Below are 16,957 nucleotides of genomic sequence, written 5' to 3' on the forward strand. Positions count from 1 at the left end.
GACTTGGACTGCATGCACACCATACACTTCAAGCACATGACTTCCCCTACACTATCTCGAGAACTTAGTTTGTGCTGTGAGAGGTAAACTACGTATGGTGTGTACACAGCCTCCCACTGGTATTCCCTCAGTATTTGCCTATATTGCCAATATTTCCCTCAATATGCACCAATATTTGACATTCCAAGATGAGTAAGGATGGAGCTGGAATGCGCTATACTAGACGGGCAAAGTGGAAGCCCATAATTATCAACATTACCCAGAAATCACAATCCTGTTCTCCATTCCGACCAACCAGGCAAGGGATGGAGGATCTGTGGCCCTTCAGATGCATTTGGGTTCCAACTCCCATCAGCCCCAGTCAGCATGGCTAATGGTCAGAGATTATGAGAGCTGGTGACCAGCATCATGGCTCAGTTGGTAGAGCATGAGCCTTAATTTCAGGGTCCTGGGCAAAAGATTCCTGCATTGCAGGGGGTTGGGCAGGAATACCCTTGTCCCTTTGAACTCTACAACGAAAGAAAGAGTTAGGCTTGAACTAGACAAAGGGTGGGGAAGGGGAGAGATAGTTGGATCCTCTAAGCCAGGCATGGTCAAACTTGTCCCTCCAGCTGTTTTGGGACTACAACTCCCATCATCCCTAGCTAATAGGAACATTGGCCAGGGATGATGGGAATTGTAGTCCCAAAATAGCTGGAGGGACAAGTTTGGCCATGCCTGCTCTAAGCAATATTTGCATTATTCTGCCATTGAAAGGAGGATACTTGCCCTTTTCTCATCTTGTTATTGGCATGTGTCTAGTTCACCTTTGTATGTTCCCATCAGCAAACCAGTATTGACTCTGGAATGTGAACTTGGCTAGAAACTTCATTTGCTTTATGAACCTGCCAAGCTAAATGGGTTGGTCAGGTCAGTCTTCAAGCCAGTGTCAGCATGAGGAACACCACGGAACAACAAGAAAATTACTCTTTTCTCAGAGGGGAGTCTGCAAGCCATTTATGCCAAGAACAGGAACCATCGTTTATCTAAATGAATAGTGGAAAGACTTAGTGCCCTGTAGATTATTGAACTGTTTAATCAACCTGGCACATAAGAAACACGTGGTCCACAAATGGGCATTAGTGACCTTTTAAAACTGAACCTTTCCCTAGAACAAACATATACACTGCTGATAGCATACTGGGACTCTGAGGGACAAAATCATTTAAGGAAAATGCAACTTTGGAAGTGAACATTCATTGCATCTAGACATGAAATGTCAAGTCATTGATAGATCATTTTAAAGATTAATAATGATTCTATCTAGATGGGTTGTTGTGTCAGTCTCTTGCAGCAAAATGATAAGTATTGTGGCACCTTAAAAACTAACAAATACATTATGGCACAAGCTTTTGTGTGCTGCAGTTGTCACCAAATGCATGAAATGCTATCCTGGGTTGCAAGGGTTTATGTCTGTGTATATGATTTTTTTTGGGGGGGGTGGGTGGGAATAGTGAGGTCAGAAGAAAATAGTACAGAAGGTGATATTTATGCTATAAACAGTGGCCATCCACACCCACTAGTTGTGTTGATAACACAGACATCCTAGCATTGGTAAGCCAATTAATACATGTAGTATGTTAAAAATCCATTGTGAAAATGGATTCATTCCACAAGTGATTGCATTGAGTCTCTTGATATATTGCAATTAAGCAGCTAAAAGTTGTAGTCAATTATTTAAAATAACTCATGACAGAAAAGGAGTACATTTTTTTAAAAAAATCTGGTTTAGTCAGGGCTTGATTGGGGCCTGTGGTTTCTTCTCAGTTATAGAAGTTAAGAGAAGGACTTCTATGTGAATGTCTCCAGAGATCATGGCCTTGGCCATGATCCTGGGTGCAGTTCAAAATTCTCCATAATTGCAGTGTGACCTAAAAGTGTTCCATGAGTCACCTGTGGTAGATAGTTTGAAATAAAACATTTAAAATAAAATTATCTGGAATTTCCTGCCTGTGAAAACAAGGGTTGTTAACTTGGGCTAAGACTCTAGAATGATCAACATGAGTCCTCCCAGCTATGTAAACATACCCTAATGGGAGAGGCTAGGCTGAGGCTGTGTCATGATGGGTCTGTGACTCTTTGGGGCATACAGTGGTACCTCGGGTTAAGTACACTTCAAGTTAAGTACGCTTCAGGTTAAGAACTCCGCTTAAGAACAGAAATTGTGCTATGGTGGTGCAGCGGCAGCAGGAGGTCCCATTAGCTAAAGTGTTGCTTCACGTTAAGTACTTAACCCGAGGTACCACTGTACTAGGAAAGGCCAGTCATCAGAACGAGTAACTGGACTGTGAATTGACTCATGAAGGAAGTGGCTTGGGGACAAGGGTCTGAGGGTTTGCTGTTGAACTGCATCTTTCTATCATTTTTCTTATTTGGAAGCACTACATAGAACACCATGTGTTAGCATGCATTTGCCATGACTTTCACTGAAGTAGAGACTGTTAGTGCTTTTGTGCACCCTTGGCGATTTGGTTTAGATGGAGCAGAGGAGGAGAAAAGGCAAACATTTGACCATAAATATCTGGGTACTATGCTGTCTGACTTTTTATGCTGCTCATATTCTACTGCTCGTGCTCCGGAGTAATATTATGAAGAGTTCATTCTGGCATATTTGCAGTGCAAGGCTTTCCTAATCATTGTTTACACCAGTGGCATTGATGCTTCATATGTTGCTGGTGTGCTTACACAATGTCCCCAGGCTATAGTTTGCTTTTGTTGTAACTGGTGCTGGGTAAAGTGTGCACCTAAACATGCAATCTACAAATTCGTATTCAGGAGTATAGATATCCATCTAGCATGGATATCAAAGGCAGGTTTGACTGCAGCTCCCTGTGAAGTGTACATTCAGTGGCAAGCCTTGATTTGATGGTATTCAACATGTAAAGCAGCCCTAGTACACACAAACGGTGAAATCTGTGGAGCTTTCAAAATAATTCAGAGATGCATTTGGTACACAGAGTCCACATGCATAAAGGGGTTTGCCTTGATTGTGGTTCATTTTCTTGGCAATCCACTCTGGGAGAAAGAGGGTCCCATACTGGATCCACTAGATAACTGTACTATCTGACCCTTTCATGAATTCAAACCAGGGATTTAAAGTACCATCTTTGAGGATGGTTCTGGTGTCCCTTCATCCTACCAGTTTAGTGTTGCTCAGGTTTTAAACTTCAGTTTCTGCATTCTGCTGCAGGGCAGTGCCTTTTAGTTAAGTTCCAGTTCCTCTTGTTTTGATAAGCAGATGCAGCAACCCACAGTCAAAAGGTAAACTTTACATGAGTATAACTGCAGTTAACTAGAGTGTTGTTTTGAAAAAATCTATATGCACTAAGAGTCATGCTTTACATCATATATGATAAATAAATAAAATTCCTTCCAGTAGCACCTTAGAGACCAACTAAGTTTGTTCTTGGTATGAGCTTTCGTTTGCATACACACTTCTTCAGATGAAATGCACATGAAAGCTCATACCAAGAACCAACTTAGTTGGTCTCTAAGGTGCTACTGGAAGGAATTTTTTTATTTTTTATTTTGTTTTGACTATGGCAGACCAACACGGCTACCTACCTGTAACTGAATCATATATGATGATAGGCACAGGAAACATCAAATTACCGTATATACTTGAGTATAAGCCTAGTTTTTCAGCACACTTTTTGTGCTTTAAAAGCTGCCCTCGGCTTATACTCAAGTCAACCATTCCTTAAGAAGTGTACAAGAACGGTGGTTCTTTACTCTCCCCAGGCAGCTTGTTCCATTCCTGAACTGCTCACATAAATGCAAACTTTAGACCCCAGAAGGCAGAAAGCCTATCAGTTAAGGAAGTATTAAAACCCCACAGGTGCTCACTTTCCCTGGTTCCTGCTTAAACAGGACAGGATCCCAGCCTTCTCTGTATAACACAAGGGAACATTGCGCTGTGGGTTAAACCACAGAGCCCTAGGGCTTGCTGATCAGAAGAATGGCGGTTCGAAACCCTGCGACGGGGTGAGCTCCACAGCAGCAAAGGAGGAAGAGGAAGGAGCAGCCCAAAGGGCTGCTTTGGGCTGCTCGTTCCTCCTCTACCACAGTGGCAAAGGTAAACCGGCTTATACTTGAGTCAATAAGCTTTCCCACATTTTTGTAGGGAAATTAGGTGCCTCGGCTTATATTTGGGTCGACTAATACTCAAGTATATACGGTATGTCTGAAACTTTCAACAGTTAAAGGAAGAAGTGAGCGTGCTCTTCCTTTGTAGTCAAAAATTGGCAGTTTTAAAATTTGTTGCCTGAATAGCAACAGAAAACGGTGCCAAGTTCAAAAAGGGCAGACTTTTTATTTCAAAGGAAGAATTGGGAGCACACTTAGAACGCACTCCTGATTGTTCTGTCAGAAGCTCAGCTTGAATTCAACCCATGTCTCCAAAAGCTCTTCCTTTGAACCCCTACCTCAAGCCACATTTGCAAAAGAAGACTCGAGAGGGCACACTCCTGATTTTTTTCCTTTGGAAATTGCATTTGTGATGTCTGGCAATCAGAGGCATCCACCTTGGGCAGCAGAATCCCAAGAGGTGGCACCCCCATGGGCAGCACACCCAGCCCTGCTGCTCTGGAGAAGTGAGGAGAAGTGGTGCCTTCTTCTCCTCGCTTCTCCTGTGGCAAGGGGTGGGCACCCTGCCTGCACTCTGTCATTGCCAGAGAAGGAAGGAGAAGTTTGTTCAGGTTCTGGCGAGATCTTGCAGGCCTTTCAAGAGATCTTGCCAGAACCCAGAAGCTGCAGCCCTCATAAGCAAGACTTCAGCAGGGCAGGGAGGCACCTCTCTGACCAATGAGAAATTCCTGGAGCAGCACTTCTGCATTTAGTTTCCAATCTATTATTACTATTTCATTTCTGTACTGCAGAGTCATATGCAAACAAATATATTAAGGTGGTGTACAGAATCTCACTTAACCCAAAACATGAGATGAAAGCAGTGAATACTTCTTGCATTTTTGTAGTATTTTCTTTAATTACAAATATACAAACAAAGCATGTGGAGACTGAAGCGTTAATAAAGGGTGGCAGCTCTTCCACCTTACATCAGGTTCCCAGAGAGAGGCCTTGCAACCCTAAGATGCCTTAAGCCAGCTCACTACTTCTTTCTTCAAATCTTTTTCACCAATACACCCCGGGACCCTCTTAGGTGAAGGAGTGTCAAATTCTCTAAATTACCGCAGAGATGTCATTCAAAAACAGTGGATTTCCCCTAGCTACCAGCAGACCAGCACCTAACTAATAGTTTCCATTGACGAAAAGCCACCAGTTATCCTAGTCTGTTAGTCTAACAAAGGCATATTCAGACACATGGCTGCTATAACAATATTTTGTTCTTTGGAAAGCAAAAGGTAAGCTTGCTTATATATACAGTATCTCCAGGTGATGTAACTCTGCAGTATGCATCTATTCTTCTAAGACTTTCAAGTTGATAAGTGGCAAGAAGCCCTTTCACAGCCTGACTTATCAGTCACATTTAAGAGCCAACAGTTATTAAGTCTTTGTGTTTGGTCTCTTGGATACACCCAATAATTCTTACTAGGCAGATAAGTATTGCTGTAGCTTTTATGGTTGTCTGCTTGGTCTTTTCAGGTGTGCACTGAGATTGCTCAAGAGCAGCTTTTTATTCTTTGTTTTCCTTTATGGGAACACAGGGGCTGATTTTTTTCCATTCTCAAATCTTGACATTTATGCTATGGTGTATTATTGTGATATCCCAGCATTGTATATATTTGGAGGGGAGATTCCTGACAAACTGCTCTCCATTCATTCATTCATTCAACAAATTTCTATATCACAATTGATCAAATATAACCTTTGGGTGATTTACATACATAAAATTATTAAAGCTACAAAACAGAATAACACATTAAAACTGATATTAAAATCCATAGCCTGCCAATACTAGCAACCAATCCCCCATTACAAATGGGCAGGACTAATAAATTGCCCCCAAATATCTTGGTGAATAAAGATGTCGTCAACTGGCATTAAAAATCATGTAGTACTGCAATCATAGTGATGAGAAAGAGTACTATTCCTGGCTACCAGAGAAAAGACCCTATAAGTCACTGCCCAATGTGGCACAGTTACTGGTGGGACCTTCAGAGTGGCTGATCTTGCAGATCTCGGAGCCTGAGCAGGTTGATATTTACAACATAAGGGAAGGTTGCTGCCAGACATTGGCATTTATTTATCTTTTCATATGGTCATGCCCGCTTTTGGCAATGAGTCCTGCCAATTCCACAATTTTTTGTGTCCCCAAACAAGTTGCCTAAATTTGAGAGGGGTGCTTGTGTGACAGAATAGCTCTGAAACCACCAGCCACCTGGCTTTCCCCACAAGAGTCACCCTGTGATATTATCTGCTAAAAGTTACAGATAGAATTAAAGAACATTTTGACCCTGGGGAAGTGAATTCATAGTCCTTTATCCACGAGCCCGTTCCTGGTTGGTTTTCTTCATTTCAGCAGCCTAATTTAGATGTGAAAAATCACCTTTCTTGTCATCATTCAACAGTTGTGAGATAGAAACCCTTGATCTGGAAATCTTCCTGAGATCGACCAGTAAGTCTACCATCCTGCCATAGTAGGGAGATGACCAGGGAGAAGGCTTACAATGATATTTTGCTCTGCCTGTCTTTTGATATTGCATGGTTTCAGGGGTGGATAATAATAAATAATAACAACAATAATAATTTATTTATACCCTGCCCATCTGGCTGGGCTTCCCCAGCCACTCTGGGCGGCTTCCAGCAAAACATAAAAATACAATAATCAATCAAACATTAAAAGCTTCCCTAAACAGGGCTGCCTTCAGATGTCTTCTAAAGGTCTGGTAGTTGTTTTTCTCTTTGACATCTGGTGGGAGGGCAGGTGCCACTACCGAGAAGGCCCTCTGCCTGGTTCCCTGTAACTTGGCTTCTCGCAGTGAGGGAACTGCCAGAAGGCCCTCGGTGCTGGACCTCAGTGTCCGGGTAGATCGATGGGGGTGGAGACGCTCCTTCAGGCATACAGGACCGAAGCCATTTAGAGCTTTAAAGGTCAGCACCAACATTTTGAATTGTGCTCGGAAATGTACTGGGAGCCAATGTAGGTCTTTCAAGGAGGACATTCTGGTTGAACCGTAAACCAGTGTGTGATGGTGACTTTGTGGTGTCACCCACACTCCTGGGTTCTCTCTCACAGAACAGTTGTTTTTCCATGGCCCATGTGGAAAGAAGAGACAGGTGTGTGGTGATGGCAGTGTCCTTCCTCCTCCTTCAGTCTCCTAGTTCTTCGGTCTCCTAGTTCTTCAGTCTCTCTCTCTCTCTCTCTCTCTCTCTCTCTCTCTCTCTGGCTTGTAAGGCCTCAGGAGAGGGAAGAGTCCAGCTGAAGCAAGAGTAGATGTGTGCTCCCTCCCTCTCCTGGCTCTCTCTCACAGAGAGGGCCCATGAGTAGGTTTGTGTCTCCTCCTTTCTTCATATGAAAGTACTCTGTTATTATCTTGCGCAGAAGGGAACACTTCTTTAAATTATCCTTTAAAAAATGCTTATATTTTGATAGCATCTTCAAGGAGCAACTCTTCAGTTCCCTTTCCCTGAAATGTACTATGGAACATGCTGCAGAGGATGAAACTTGCCATGTGTTGGACCAGAGATACTGTGTGGAAAGGCGCATATATAACCAAGGGACTCTACAAAAGCAACTGCACAAGAAGGAGAAGACCTCTCTGCCTCTTGCTCAGAAGATAGCACGTTCTTGTCGGTAGGACATCTTAGCTATTTATGCAGTCAGTAGATTAATTAAAAATAAAAAAATTCCTTCCAGTAGCACTTTAGGTAAAGGTAAAGGGACCCCTGACTATTGGGTCCAGTTGCAGACGACTCTAGGGTTGCGGCGCTCATCTCGCATTATTGGCCGAGGGAGCTGGCGTAGAGCTTCCGGGTCTCATGTGGCCAGCATGACTAAGCCGCTTCTGGCAGACCACAGCAGCGCACGAAAACACCATTTTACCTTCCCGCCGGAACAGTACCTATTTACCTACTTGCACTGTGTGCTTTCGAACTGCTAGGTTGGCAGTAGCACCTTAGAGACTAACTAAGTTTGTTCTTGGTATGAGCTTTCGTGTGCATGCACACTTCTTCAGATACACTGAAACAGAAGTTACCAGACCCTTATATATACCGGTAGTGAGAGGGTGGGGAGGGGTACTACTCAGAAGGGTGGTGTGGATGGGGCTGATAGGTGAGGTAAATCTGTTGACACCTGTTAACGACTGCAATTGGTCTTACAGGAAACAGCAAGGGGAGAGACCTGGTCTGAATAGAGACATTGGATTCTTATCTCATTATACACGACAAAGCTATTTTTAGCCATCTCACCCCTTGCATTTGAAAATGCATATGAAAGCATTTTTTAGATTTCCCTCTGTAGGCCCCGAGTCACCTCCCACACTGTTCTGGAGAAAGTTAGCATGTCAGAGGGAGAACATAATTTTCTAATGTGCTGGCATTCCACTGTCAAAGAGTTTTTTGAAATAAAAGGTAGAGAACATACAAGGACTCATTCTGCATTCTCACATAGTAGATATGATATATTCCCTTTGATGAAGGTATTTTCTGCCCGTGCACAAGAAATGTAAACCTTGCCAGTTACTTTCAGCTGATACAACTTTTTCTTCCCCCCTCTCTCTTGTATTTTTCAGTTGCTCTTCCAAGAAAGCCAAATCTGTTCTGTGTAGTTTTTTACCTATTTTTACATGGCTCCCCCGCTATCCAGTGAAGGAGTATTTGCTGGGAGACATTATCTCAGGAATAAGCACTGGGGTCATGCAGCTTCCTCAAGGTTAGTGAAATTTAACTTTTAAACTTTCTTCTTTTTGGAATCTTCAGAACAGCCTTGAGAGATCTTTTGGAGACAGTCAGCTTCCAGCTGATTGTACAGTCGCTTTTCATGAGGGTGTCACATGCCTTCTGGGGATGCATAATGCAGGACACCTCATATGTCAGTCAACTGAGGTGTTGCATTCATCTAATGGGAATAAACCCTCTCAGTTTTCACAATGGAAATAACTTGTTTAAAAGTCCTCCTGTAGGAAAATTGTGTGTTTCTGTAATAAAGTCAACAATTTTGTCATTGCAATGACTACCATTTGAGGCATTGCATTTACACTAATTAAAACCTGTCAGCCTTAATAGTCAGCCTGCGGTAGTTAGTGAAGCTATTTTGCTGAATTGGTTTAATATCCGTCCTTTATAGGATTTTTGGTGACTCTTAATGTGGCAAGTCCCAATGACACACAGACTTTTCTATACCACCATCAGATTATGTCCTTATTTTAGTACAGTGGTACCTCTGGTTATGTACTTAATTCGTTCCGGAGGTCCGTTCTTAACCTGAAACTGTTCTTAACCTGAAGCACCACTTTAGCTAATAGGACCTCCCGCTGCTGCTGCGCCGCCAGAGCACGATTTTTGTTCTTATCCTGAAGCAAAGTTCTTAACCTCAAGCGTTATTTCTGGGTTAGTGGAGTCTGTAACCTGAATCGTATGTAACCCGAAGTACCACTGTACATGTAAGCAAGCAGAATAAATAATTAAGCTGAGTAATAATGTGAACAACAGATGTGCAGTTTTTTCTGCAGAATATTTCCCCCTCTTCTTGCCATTTTTTCTTTCTGCTCTCCCAGAGTGAATTCAAATCTGAGTGAATTTTGGACTGGCCGGTTCTAGGAAGACTCACGGGAGCAATTCCTACATAAATGCATATACTAGTTGTATTTTAAGGACTAGCGTGTACAGGCTCTCAGGCCCCCTGCCCCTGCTCTGATGAGGTCTGCTTGCCTTCCCCAGTTGCTACCTCATTGGCAAGTGGGGCAGGGCAGAGGAGCTGCAGCCCTAGGAGCTGGCTAATGGTTCAGTTTGGGTTTACCACTTCTCTTCATACTATTGACTGTCCTGCTAGTTATTGATTAAGGATGTATTGGGGTAGGGGAGACTATACACTGTGATCGTCTGGGCACAGTATCTGTTATCAATGTGGCATGTATATGAACATTTTTTTCATTTGAATAATTAGTGTTGAATCTGAGTTCATTTCAGCAATGCTTCTCTCTCTCTCTCTCTCTCTCTCTCTCTCTCTCTCCCCCTCTCTCAGGATTAGCTTATGCATTACTGGCAGCAGTACCCCCAGTATTTGGCCTATATTCTTCATTTTATCCGGTCTTTCTGTACACTTTTTTTGGAACTTCCAGACACATATCAATAGGTAAATATTTTAGCATGCAAATGTTTGTTTTCTTTAAATATCAGATTAACAAAATGCACTTCTGCATCGGAAACAGTTAGATGCACCCCCAAAGGAGTGTTGCCTACTGTTCCATCTTCAAGTTTTGAAGTCAAATCTATTTGTATTCATCATGCCAAAGTCACAGCTGTAGCACGAGGGCACAGAAGTGTCCCATAACCTCCATGCATCAACTGCTGCCCCAACATTTAACATTTATTTGGCCCCATCTTAACTGTGGCAATGGTGGGAAAGATGAGGTCCTCCAGATGTTGGATTCCAGCTTACATCAACCTCAGCCAACATGGCCAGTGGTCAGGGATGATGGGAGCTAGAATCCAACAATATTTGGGGGAGCCTACAGTAGTTTTTCCATCACTGTTGTACATCCTTAGGCAGCTCACTTTTGTGCCATTTTAATTTCATTGTGTGTCAAATGTGATCACTTTTAATGGCTTGTAATTCAGCAAAGTTTCTATGAGAACCAGGGTAGTGCAAGTAAGTTTGGTGCTTTGAATACTCAAATGCTATATAAATTATTATTATTATTATTATTACTATTGCTATTATTAGCAAGTATATTTTGCCTTGTTTTTGTCAACTCATTTTCAGTAAATGAAAGCTTCTCAGTGACATTTGAATTCCTGCGTTGCAGGGCTTTGGACTAGATGGGCCCTCAGAGTCCCATCCAACTCTACAATTCTATGATTCTAGGACATTGATGGAAATATTAATTCAGGTCCATAAAGTGGTGTTGGTTTGTGTACTTTGTGTGTGTGTGTAACTGCAATAAGGACGATGATTAAATTCCCTTTCCAGAAGCTGAAATATATGTGATATGGCAAAAACATGTAGGCTAGGCTTCCCTGGTAATAATAATCATGTCTCTCCCCCCCCCCCCATCCACACTCTTGCAGGAACCTTTGCTGTAATCAGTCTGATGATTGGCGGAGTTGCTGTCAGAGAAGCCCCTGATGAAATGTTTGTTAATATGGACACCAACTCTACTAATAACACAGATCTTGGAAACATTGCCAGAGATGACATGAGGGTGAAAGTAGCTGTCGCAGTTACCTTACTCTCAGGGATCATACAGGTAATGCCACTCTTGGTCCAGGAGCAGATTTGAATATTGCTGCCCAAAAGATTTGAATATTGCTGTGCGGAACTCCTCCTGAGTAAGCCCCTGGTTCATCCACCTGATTCAGGATCTAAAAATGGCATGGGATTTATCATTTCAACCTACATTTGGGGGAAGTAGCTTCAGTCTGTGTTTTCGTGTTGGGCTGTGTGGAGTGAGGAGAACAGGGTATGCCATTCTAGACTTACTGGCAGGTAACCAGGTCACGTAGTAACTAGGTAGACTTTGTTCTCCTTTAAAAATAACATTTTCTTCCAAGAAACATCTAACTTGTGTTGCTTTCATTGGTCACATGGAGTGGCAAAGAAGTATGGAAGAGCCCAGGAGGTCTCATGACTTCTGGAAATCCTCGCAAGCCACCTTGGTTATAGGTGTCCTGTTATCACTTCATCCAACTTAAAGTCACTAATTTTTTTCCTGCTTTCCTGAGACTTCTGCTGTTTATGCTTGCCACTTCTATAACCACACACTGTGCAACCCACCAGAACATGCAAATCACACAGGTATTAGACCTGGCAGTCTTGACATGCTTCAACACTTTGGGCTGGGAGGTGTAGGGGGAGGCCTGCATGGTTGCAAGAGGTGGCTTTGCTCTTGATCCAGTGTGCTGAACTTGGCTTCTCTATGACTCTGTCCTGTGCTGGCTTTTAAATGATGATTCCTTAAACATGGCTCTTCTCTCTTTTCACTAGCTGTGTTTAGGACTCCTACGATTTGGATTTGTAGCTATTTATCTTACGGAGCCCCTGGTCCGGGGATTCACCACTGCTGCGGCTGTTCACGTCTTTACATCCCAATTAAAGTATCTGCTTGGAATTAAGACTAAAAGGTTCAGTGGACCCCTCTCCTTTCTTTATGTAAGTAACTATATCTGGATGTTAAACCACAAAGGGACCATTCCTTAGTGTTTAAAGTTGGGGTTATAAGGTCTCTAGATTCACTGTCCATATCCACAAAGAAATATTAACCAGCTTTCAAATGATCACAAATGGGTTTTGCCAGGGAATCTTTTCATTTTGTGAGGTTCCTCAGAAACTTCCCTTTGAGATCCTTCAGGCACCTAGAAGTGAGGGAGCAATGATGATTTAACCAGTCTAAGATTATAGAGTGTAGTGTAGACACAACCTAAAGAAAGACAGATTTTTCAGTCCTTTGAAATACTTATGTCAGTTATAAACATATAGCCTTCTGCTTTTGCTTCCTTTTCTTTGTAATGGCCACTAGCATAGATGGCTTTAAAAGTAGAGTGGGCAGAGAATTGATTGATCAGTGGCTATTTAATATGACAGCTATATGGAACCTCAGTGTTCAGTGGCGGTACACATCTAAGTACCAGATGGTTTTTCATACTGTTCTCTGCTTTCAGAAGGCATTTGAGTTGAAAAGCAAATGATACACCTTCAAATAAATAAATCTTCAAGGGCATCTGTCTGGTCCCTCCTGGCATTGGTCTGCTCCAACAAGGCAATTTTAATTTTAGCATACCATTGCAGACTATGAAGAAGTCAGATATTATTTGTGGCCAATTACTGAGCTGACATTGATAGGTCTCATATATAGCTTATATTATAGGAAACTACATTAGTGTCAAGGCCAGTATACCTTTTGTTGGCAGCATACGAGCCCAAATTACCACCTTTTACACTGCAGCTGAAAAGAGGCAAGAGGAGGGTGAAAGGTTGTTTTCTGCTGCTCCAGAGAAGCGGACACGGGGCAATGGATTCAAACTACAAGAAAGAAGATTCCACCTAAACATTAGGAAGAACTTCCTGACAGTGAGAGCTGTTCGGCAGTGGAATTTGCTACCAAGGAGTGTGGTGGAGTCTCCTTCTTTGGAGGTCTTTAAGCAGAGGCTTGACAGCCATCTGTCAGGAATGCTTTGATGGTGTTTCCTGCTTGGCAGGGGGTTGGACTGGATGGCCCTTGTGGTCTCTTCCAACTCTATGATTCTATGATTCTAGGTATGTGTATATAATCTGTTCCATAAAATCCGTGCAGTCAGTGTTAGAAACTGAGATATGAAAGCTAGGAGCTAAATGGCACCTTAAGCCTAAATTATGGGCACAACAATGGAATGTCTAGGCACTTTTTTATAACAAGAATAGAAAGCTGAAAATGAATGAACTGCAGCTAAAATATTATGTTCATTTTTCACATGTTCTAGTCCTTCCCCTGCCCACCCCCCTAATATTCTTAAGAGGGTCTCTTCTCCAATCTTCATAGAGTAGCTGGAAGTTCCTCCTTTCCTTCCACTCTGCAGTTTTAATCTGAAATCTTAGGCGCAGTACAGAACTCAGAAACAGCTCACACTAATGTAATTCCCTGTTGCATAATGCACCTAGAACAATGGGAGTTTCAAACTCTGCCTGCAGCTCTTTTGCTCCTGACCAAGATTCCCAGCTTATTGGGGGGGGGGGGCGTAGAAGAAATTGCAGACAATGCTGAACCTTGAGAAGGACCATAGCTCAGTAGTAGAACATCTGCTTTGCATTCCTAGGTTCAATCCCCAGCATCTCCAGTTAAGGCTGGAAAATAACTCTGTCCGAAAACTTGCAGAGCTGCTGCCAACCAATGTAGACAGTACTGAGCTAGATGGACCAATGGTTTGACTTTGTACAAGGGAGAGTCCTCTGTTCTTCCTCCTCACCTGCCAATTTTCTGATAGCCACCAGAAATATAGATTGGACCTTGTCTGATAATTCTTCATGGTGCTCAGAATCTCAGAGATCATTGTTATGCTGTGTGATAGTGCCCTTCAGATGAAAATCCACTTAATTAATCAGTTGGCAAGCAAAGCACTGCAAATCTACTTCCATAAAATCCCTACATTCCTATGTATCTTCTGAAGTGATTTCCTCCCCCACCCCCAAACAAAGTTCTACAAATCATATAGATGGCTCAAGGGACATGCCTTTGGTGTTTTTGCTAAGGTTTGAATCTGGATTTTTTCCAGTAGACATAGCAGCTTACTTGGGTCTCTTTAATTATTGGATTACAACAGTGTAAATGACGGAGGAAGAGCTACCAAGATTTGTCAGAATAAGCAAATGCAAACCAATTCCCCAGAACAGATTTCTTGATATTGGAGAACAGTCAAAGTGAAGCAATCATATGGCTTTTCTGTAAGTTACTATCCAAGAACTAAGATACCAGTAGCAAAATAAGATTTTAAAACAGAATGAGGAATACATGTGTCCAACACAGTTTGGGTCACTGAAGAATAGCAGTGGAAAAAAATAAACCGATTTAAGCAAATGGTCACGTAGAAAAGCCTTTACTAGGAATCTAGTGGTATCCTTCAGCTGCCTTACATGGGTGATATCAGACTAACCTGATTTCCTTTCAACAACTGTATTTGCAGACAGGGATTTATTTAGGATATCCCAACTCTATGCAACTTTTGCTTTAGCATTTCTTAGGCTGTGTGAAATATATTTCTTGAAGGCCATAAGTGCTGGTCAAATTGGCAAAATGCCATCCATATTTATGTGACAGTAGTAAAACATGGTTAAGCAAAACTTCATTGTGTTGATGGTTTTAACATTCTTGATACATTTTAGGATTTGGGTAATTTGTTTTGATGTTTGCATTTGTCACTTATTTATGTCTTGTGGTTAGGATTTTTTTTTTTAAAGTTAAAATCTGAAATACTGAAGAGAAGCAACCAAAACCTTTGCCCAGGAATGTTGTGATTGAGCAATGTTGAGATTGAGCCAGTATGGTGTAGTGGTTAAGAGCGGTAGACTTGTAATCTGGGGAACCGGGTTCGCGTCTCCGCTCCTCCACATGCAGCTGCTGGGTGACCTTGGGCTAGTCACACTTCTCTGAAGTCTCTCAGCCCCGCTCACCTCACAGAGTGTTTGTTGTGGGGGAGGAAGGGAAAGGAGAATGTTAGCCGCCTTGAGACTCCTTCGGGTAGTGAAAAGCGGGATATCAAATCCAAACTCTTCTTCTTCTATTTAATACATCATGCTCTGCATGCATTTCTCCTGCAGCCCCCTTGCCAACTTCTAGGAAAGATCACTGCTGATTAATCATCACTGAATTTCATTCCTATGGTAACCCTGAAGGCCTGTTGGCAGCTCCTTGCCTGTAGATCAGTTTATGTAATTTTAAACAGATTTGATTTGCTGGGAAAGGTTTGAAATCATTATTTCCAGCGTTGGTATGTGTTTGCACAGATGCAAGTTCTTAAGTTGGTGTAGTAGGTTTTGTCTTAAGTATTGCTATCCATTTGGAACTTAAGAGATAAAAGGATCATGTGCACTTCAGTGTGAGGAATTTAAAAGTCATTATCAAAGAAAGCTGAGTTCTCTGAGCTGAATAAATTCTGTGATTTGAATAAATTATACAGATTGAGAAAAACTGATGTATTTTATCTTTCCACATAGCCTCCACTACCACTACCATTGAAAATCCCACTTAGTCCTCTTTGCCTCAAAGATTTCATGAAGCTTGTCTACTTTCTTTCAAGCCAATTTTAACACCCATAAGGGATAGAAACATGAAAAGAGAAATTTGAGGTTCTCAGCGTGCTACATTCTGCATCGAACATCACATTTCCACATAAACATTCACATCTGCTTCTCCTTTGACTATATCACTTATGAATAACATTCCACATTTTGTTGTCTTGCAGAGTTTAATTGCTGTGTTTGAAAACATCACAAAAACCAACATAGCAGCTTTGGTTGTTGGACTAATTTGCATGGTTTTGTTGCTGAGTGGTAAAGAAATCAACGACCGCTTTAAGAAGAAACTTCCAGTTCCTATCCCTATGGAGATCATTGTAGTAAGTGAGGGATAAGAAGGGCTGTCTTAAGTATGTCCTCCTAAGCATGGTTTGGAGTGTCCTTCACTGTGCAGACAAAACTTTAGACTGAACTCCCTCTTGGATTAGCTTCCAAGTTTTCTTATTGTAACCAAGTTGCCTCTTGTTTCATGTGTGTTCTTTTTAAAGGTGGTAATTGGTACTGGAGCTTCAGCTGGAATGAATCTCTCAAAGACTTATGGAGTAGATGTTGTTGGCCATATCCCCAAAGGGTAGGGATGCAGAATTAAACATATCTTCTTAGCTCTCTGTAGTTTAATAATACAGCCAGTAGATAATAGTTTTTCCCTTTAATTTCTTGCAGATTACGTCCTCCACAAGTACCAGATATCAGCCTCATCCCAGCGGTATTTGTGGATGCAATAGCCATAGCACTTGTAGGATTTTCCATGACAATCTCCATGGCCAAAATCTTTGCTCTCAAGCATGGCTATAAAGTTGATGGAAATCAGGTAATTTGAATGTAATATATGTCTTTCACTATCTGTTGACTATCTGTTGAAATTGGTGGGAAATCTTTCCAAAAGCTAGTTGCTGAAGACACACTTATCTAAAAAATAGCCTCCCTACACTTCCAGGGCCCAGTGAAGATGTAACATTCCTGACCTGCTAACCATGGTTAGGTTGGAATCATTAAATATGCACTGACCTCATATCCTAATTGAAGAAGTCC

At 41.9% G+C, this 16,957-nt stretch overlaps 1 protein-coding gene across 3 annotated transcripts in view; it reads left to right on the forward strand.

The window, feature by feature from the left end:
• Positions 1 to 16,957, forward strand: part of SLC26A5 (solute carrier family 26 member 5) — a 38,722-nt gene that overhangs the window by 3,211 nt on the left and 18,554 nt on the right. The window contains exons 2-10 of one of the 3 annotated variants that reach the window (XM_033161843.1): positions 1,518 to 1,520; positions 7,592 to 7,792; positions 8,733 to 8,872; positions 10,184 to 10,294; positions 11,230 to 11,408; positions 12,146 to 12,310; positions 16,093 to 16,245; positions 16,414 to 16,496; positions 16,589 to 16,736. In XM_033161843.1, coding sequence (XP_033017734.1) covers positions 7,638 to 7,792; positions 8,733 to 8,872; positions 10,184 to 10,294; positions 11,230 to 11,408; positions 12,146 to 12,310; positions 16,093 to 16,245; positions 16,414 to 16,496; positions 16,589 to 16,736 — 1,134 coding nt within the window. In that variant the 5' untranslated portion in view covers positions 1,518 to 1,520; positions 7,592 to 7,637. Of the gene's footprint in view, positions 1 to 1,517; positions 1,521 to 7,591; positions 7,793 to 8,732; positions 8,873 to 10,183; positions 10,295 to 11,229; positions 11,409 to 12,145; positions 12,311 to 16,092; positions 16,246 to 16,413; positions 16,497 to 16,588; positions 16,737 to 16,957 lie in introns of those variants that run through there. The other 2 variants (XM_033161842.1, XM_033161844.1) reach the window with 2 other exon arrangements.

Source organism: Lacerta agilis, chromosome 10, assembly GCF_009819535.1.
Source record: "Lacerta agilis isolate rLacAgi1 chromosome 10, rLacAgi1.pri, whole genome shotgun sequence".
NCBI lineage: Eukaryota > Metazoa > Chordata > Lepidosauria > Squamata > Lacertidae > Lacerta > Lacerta agilis.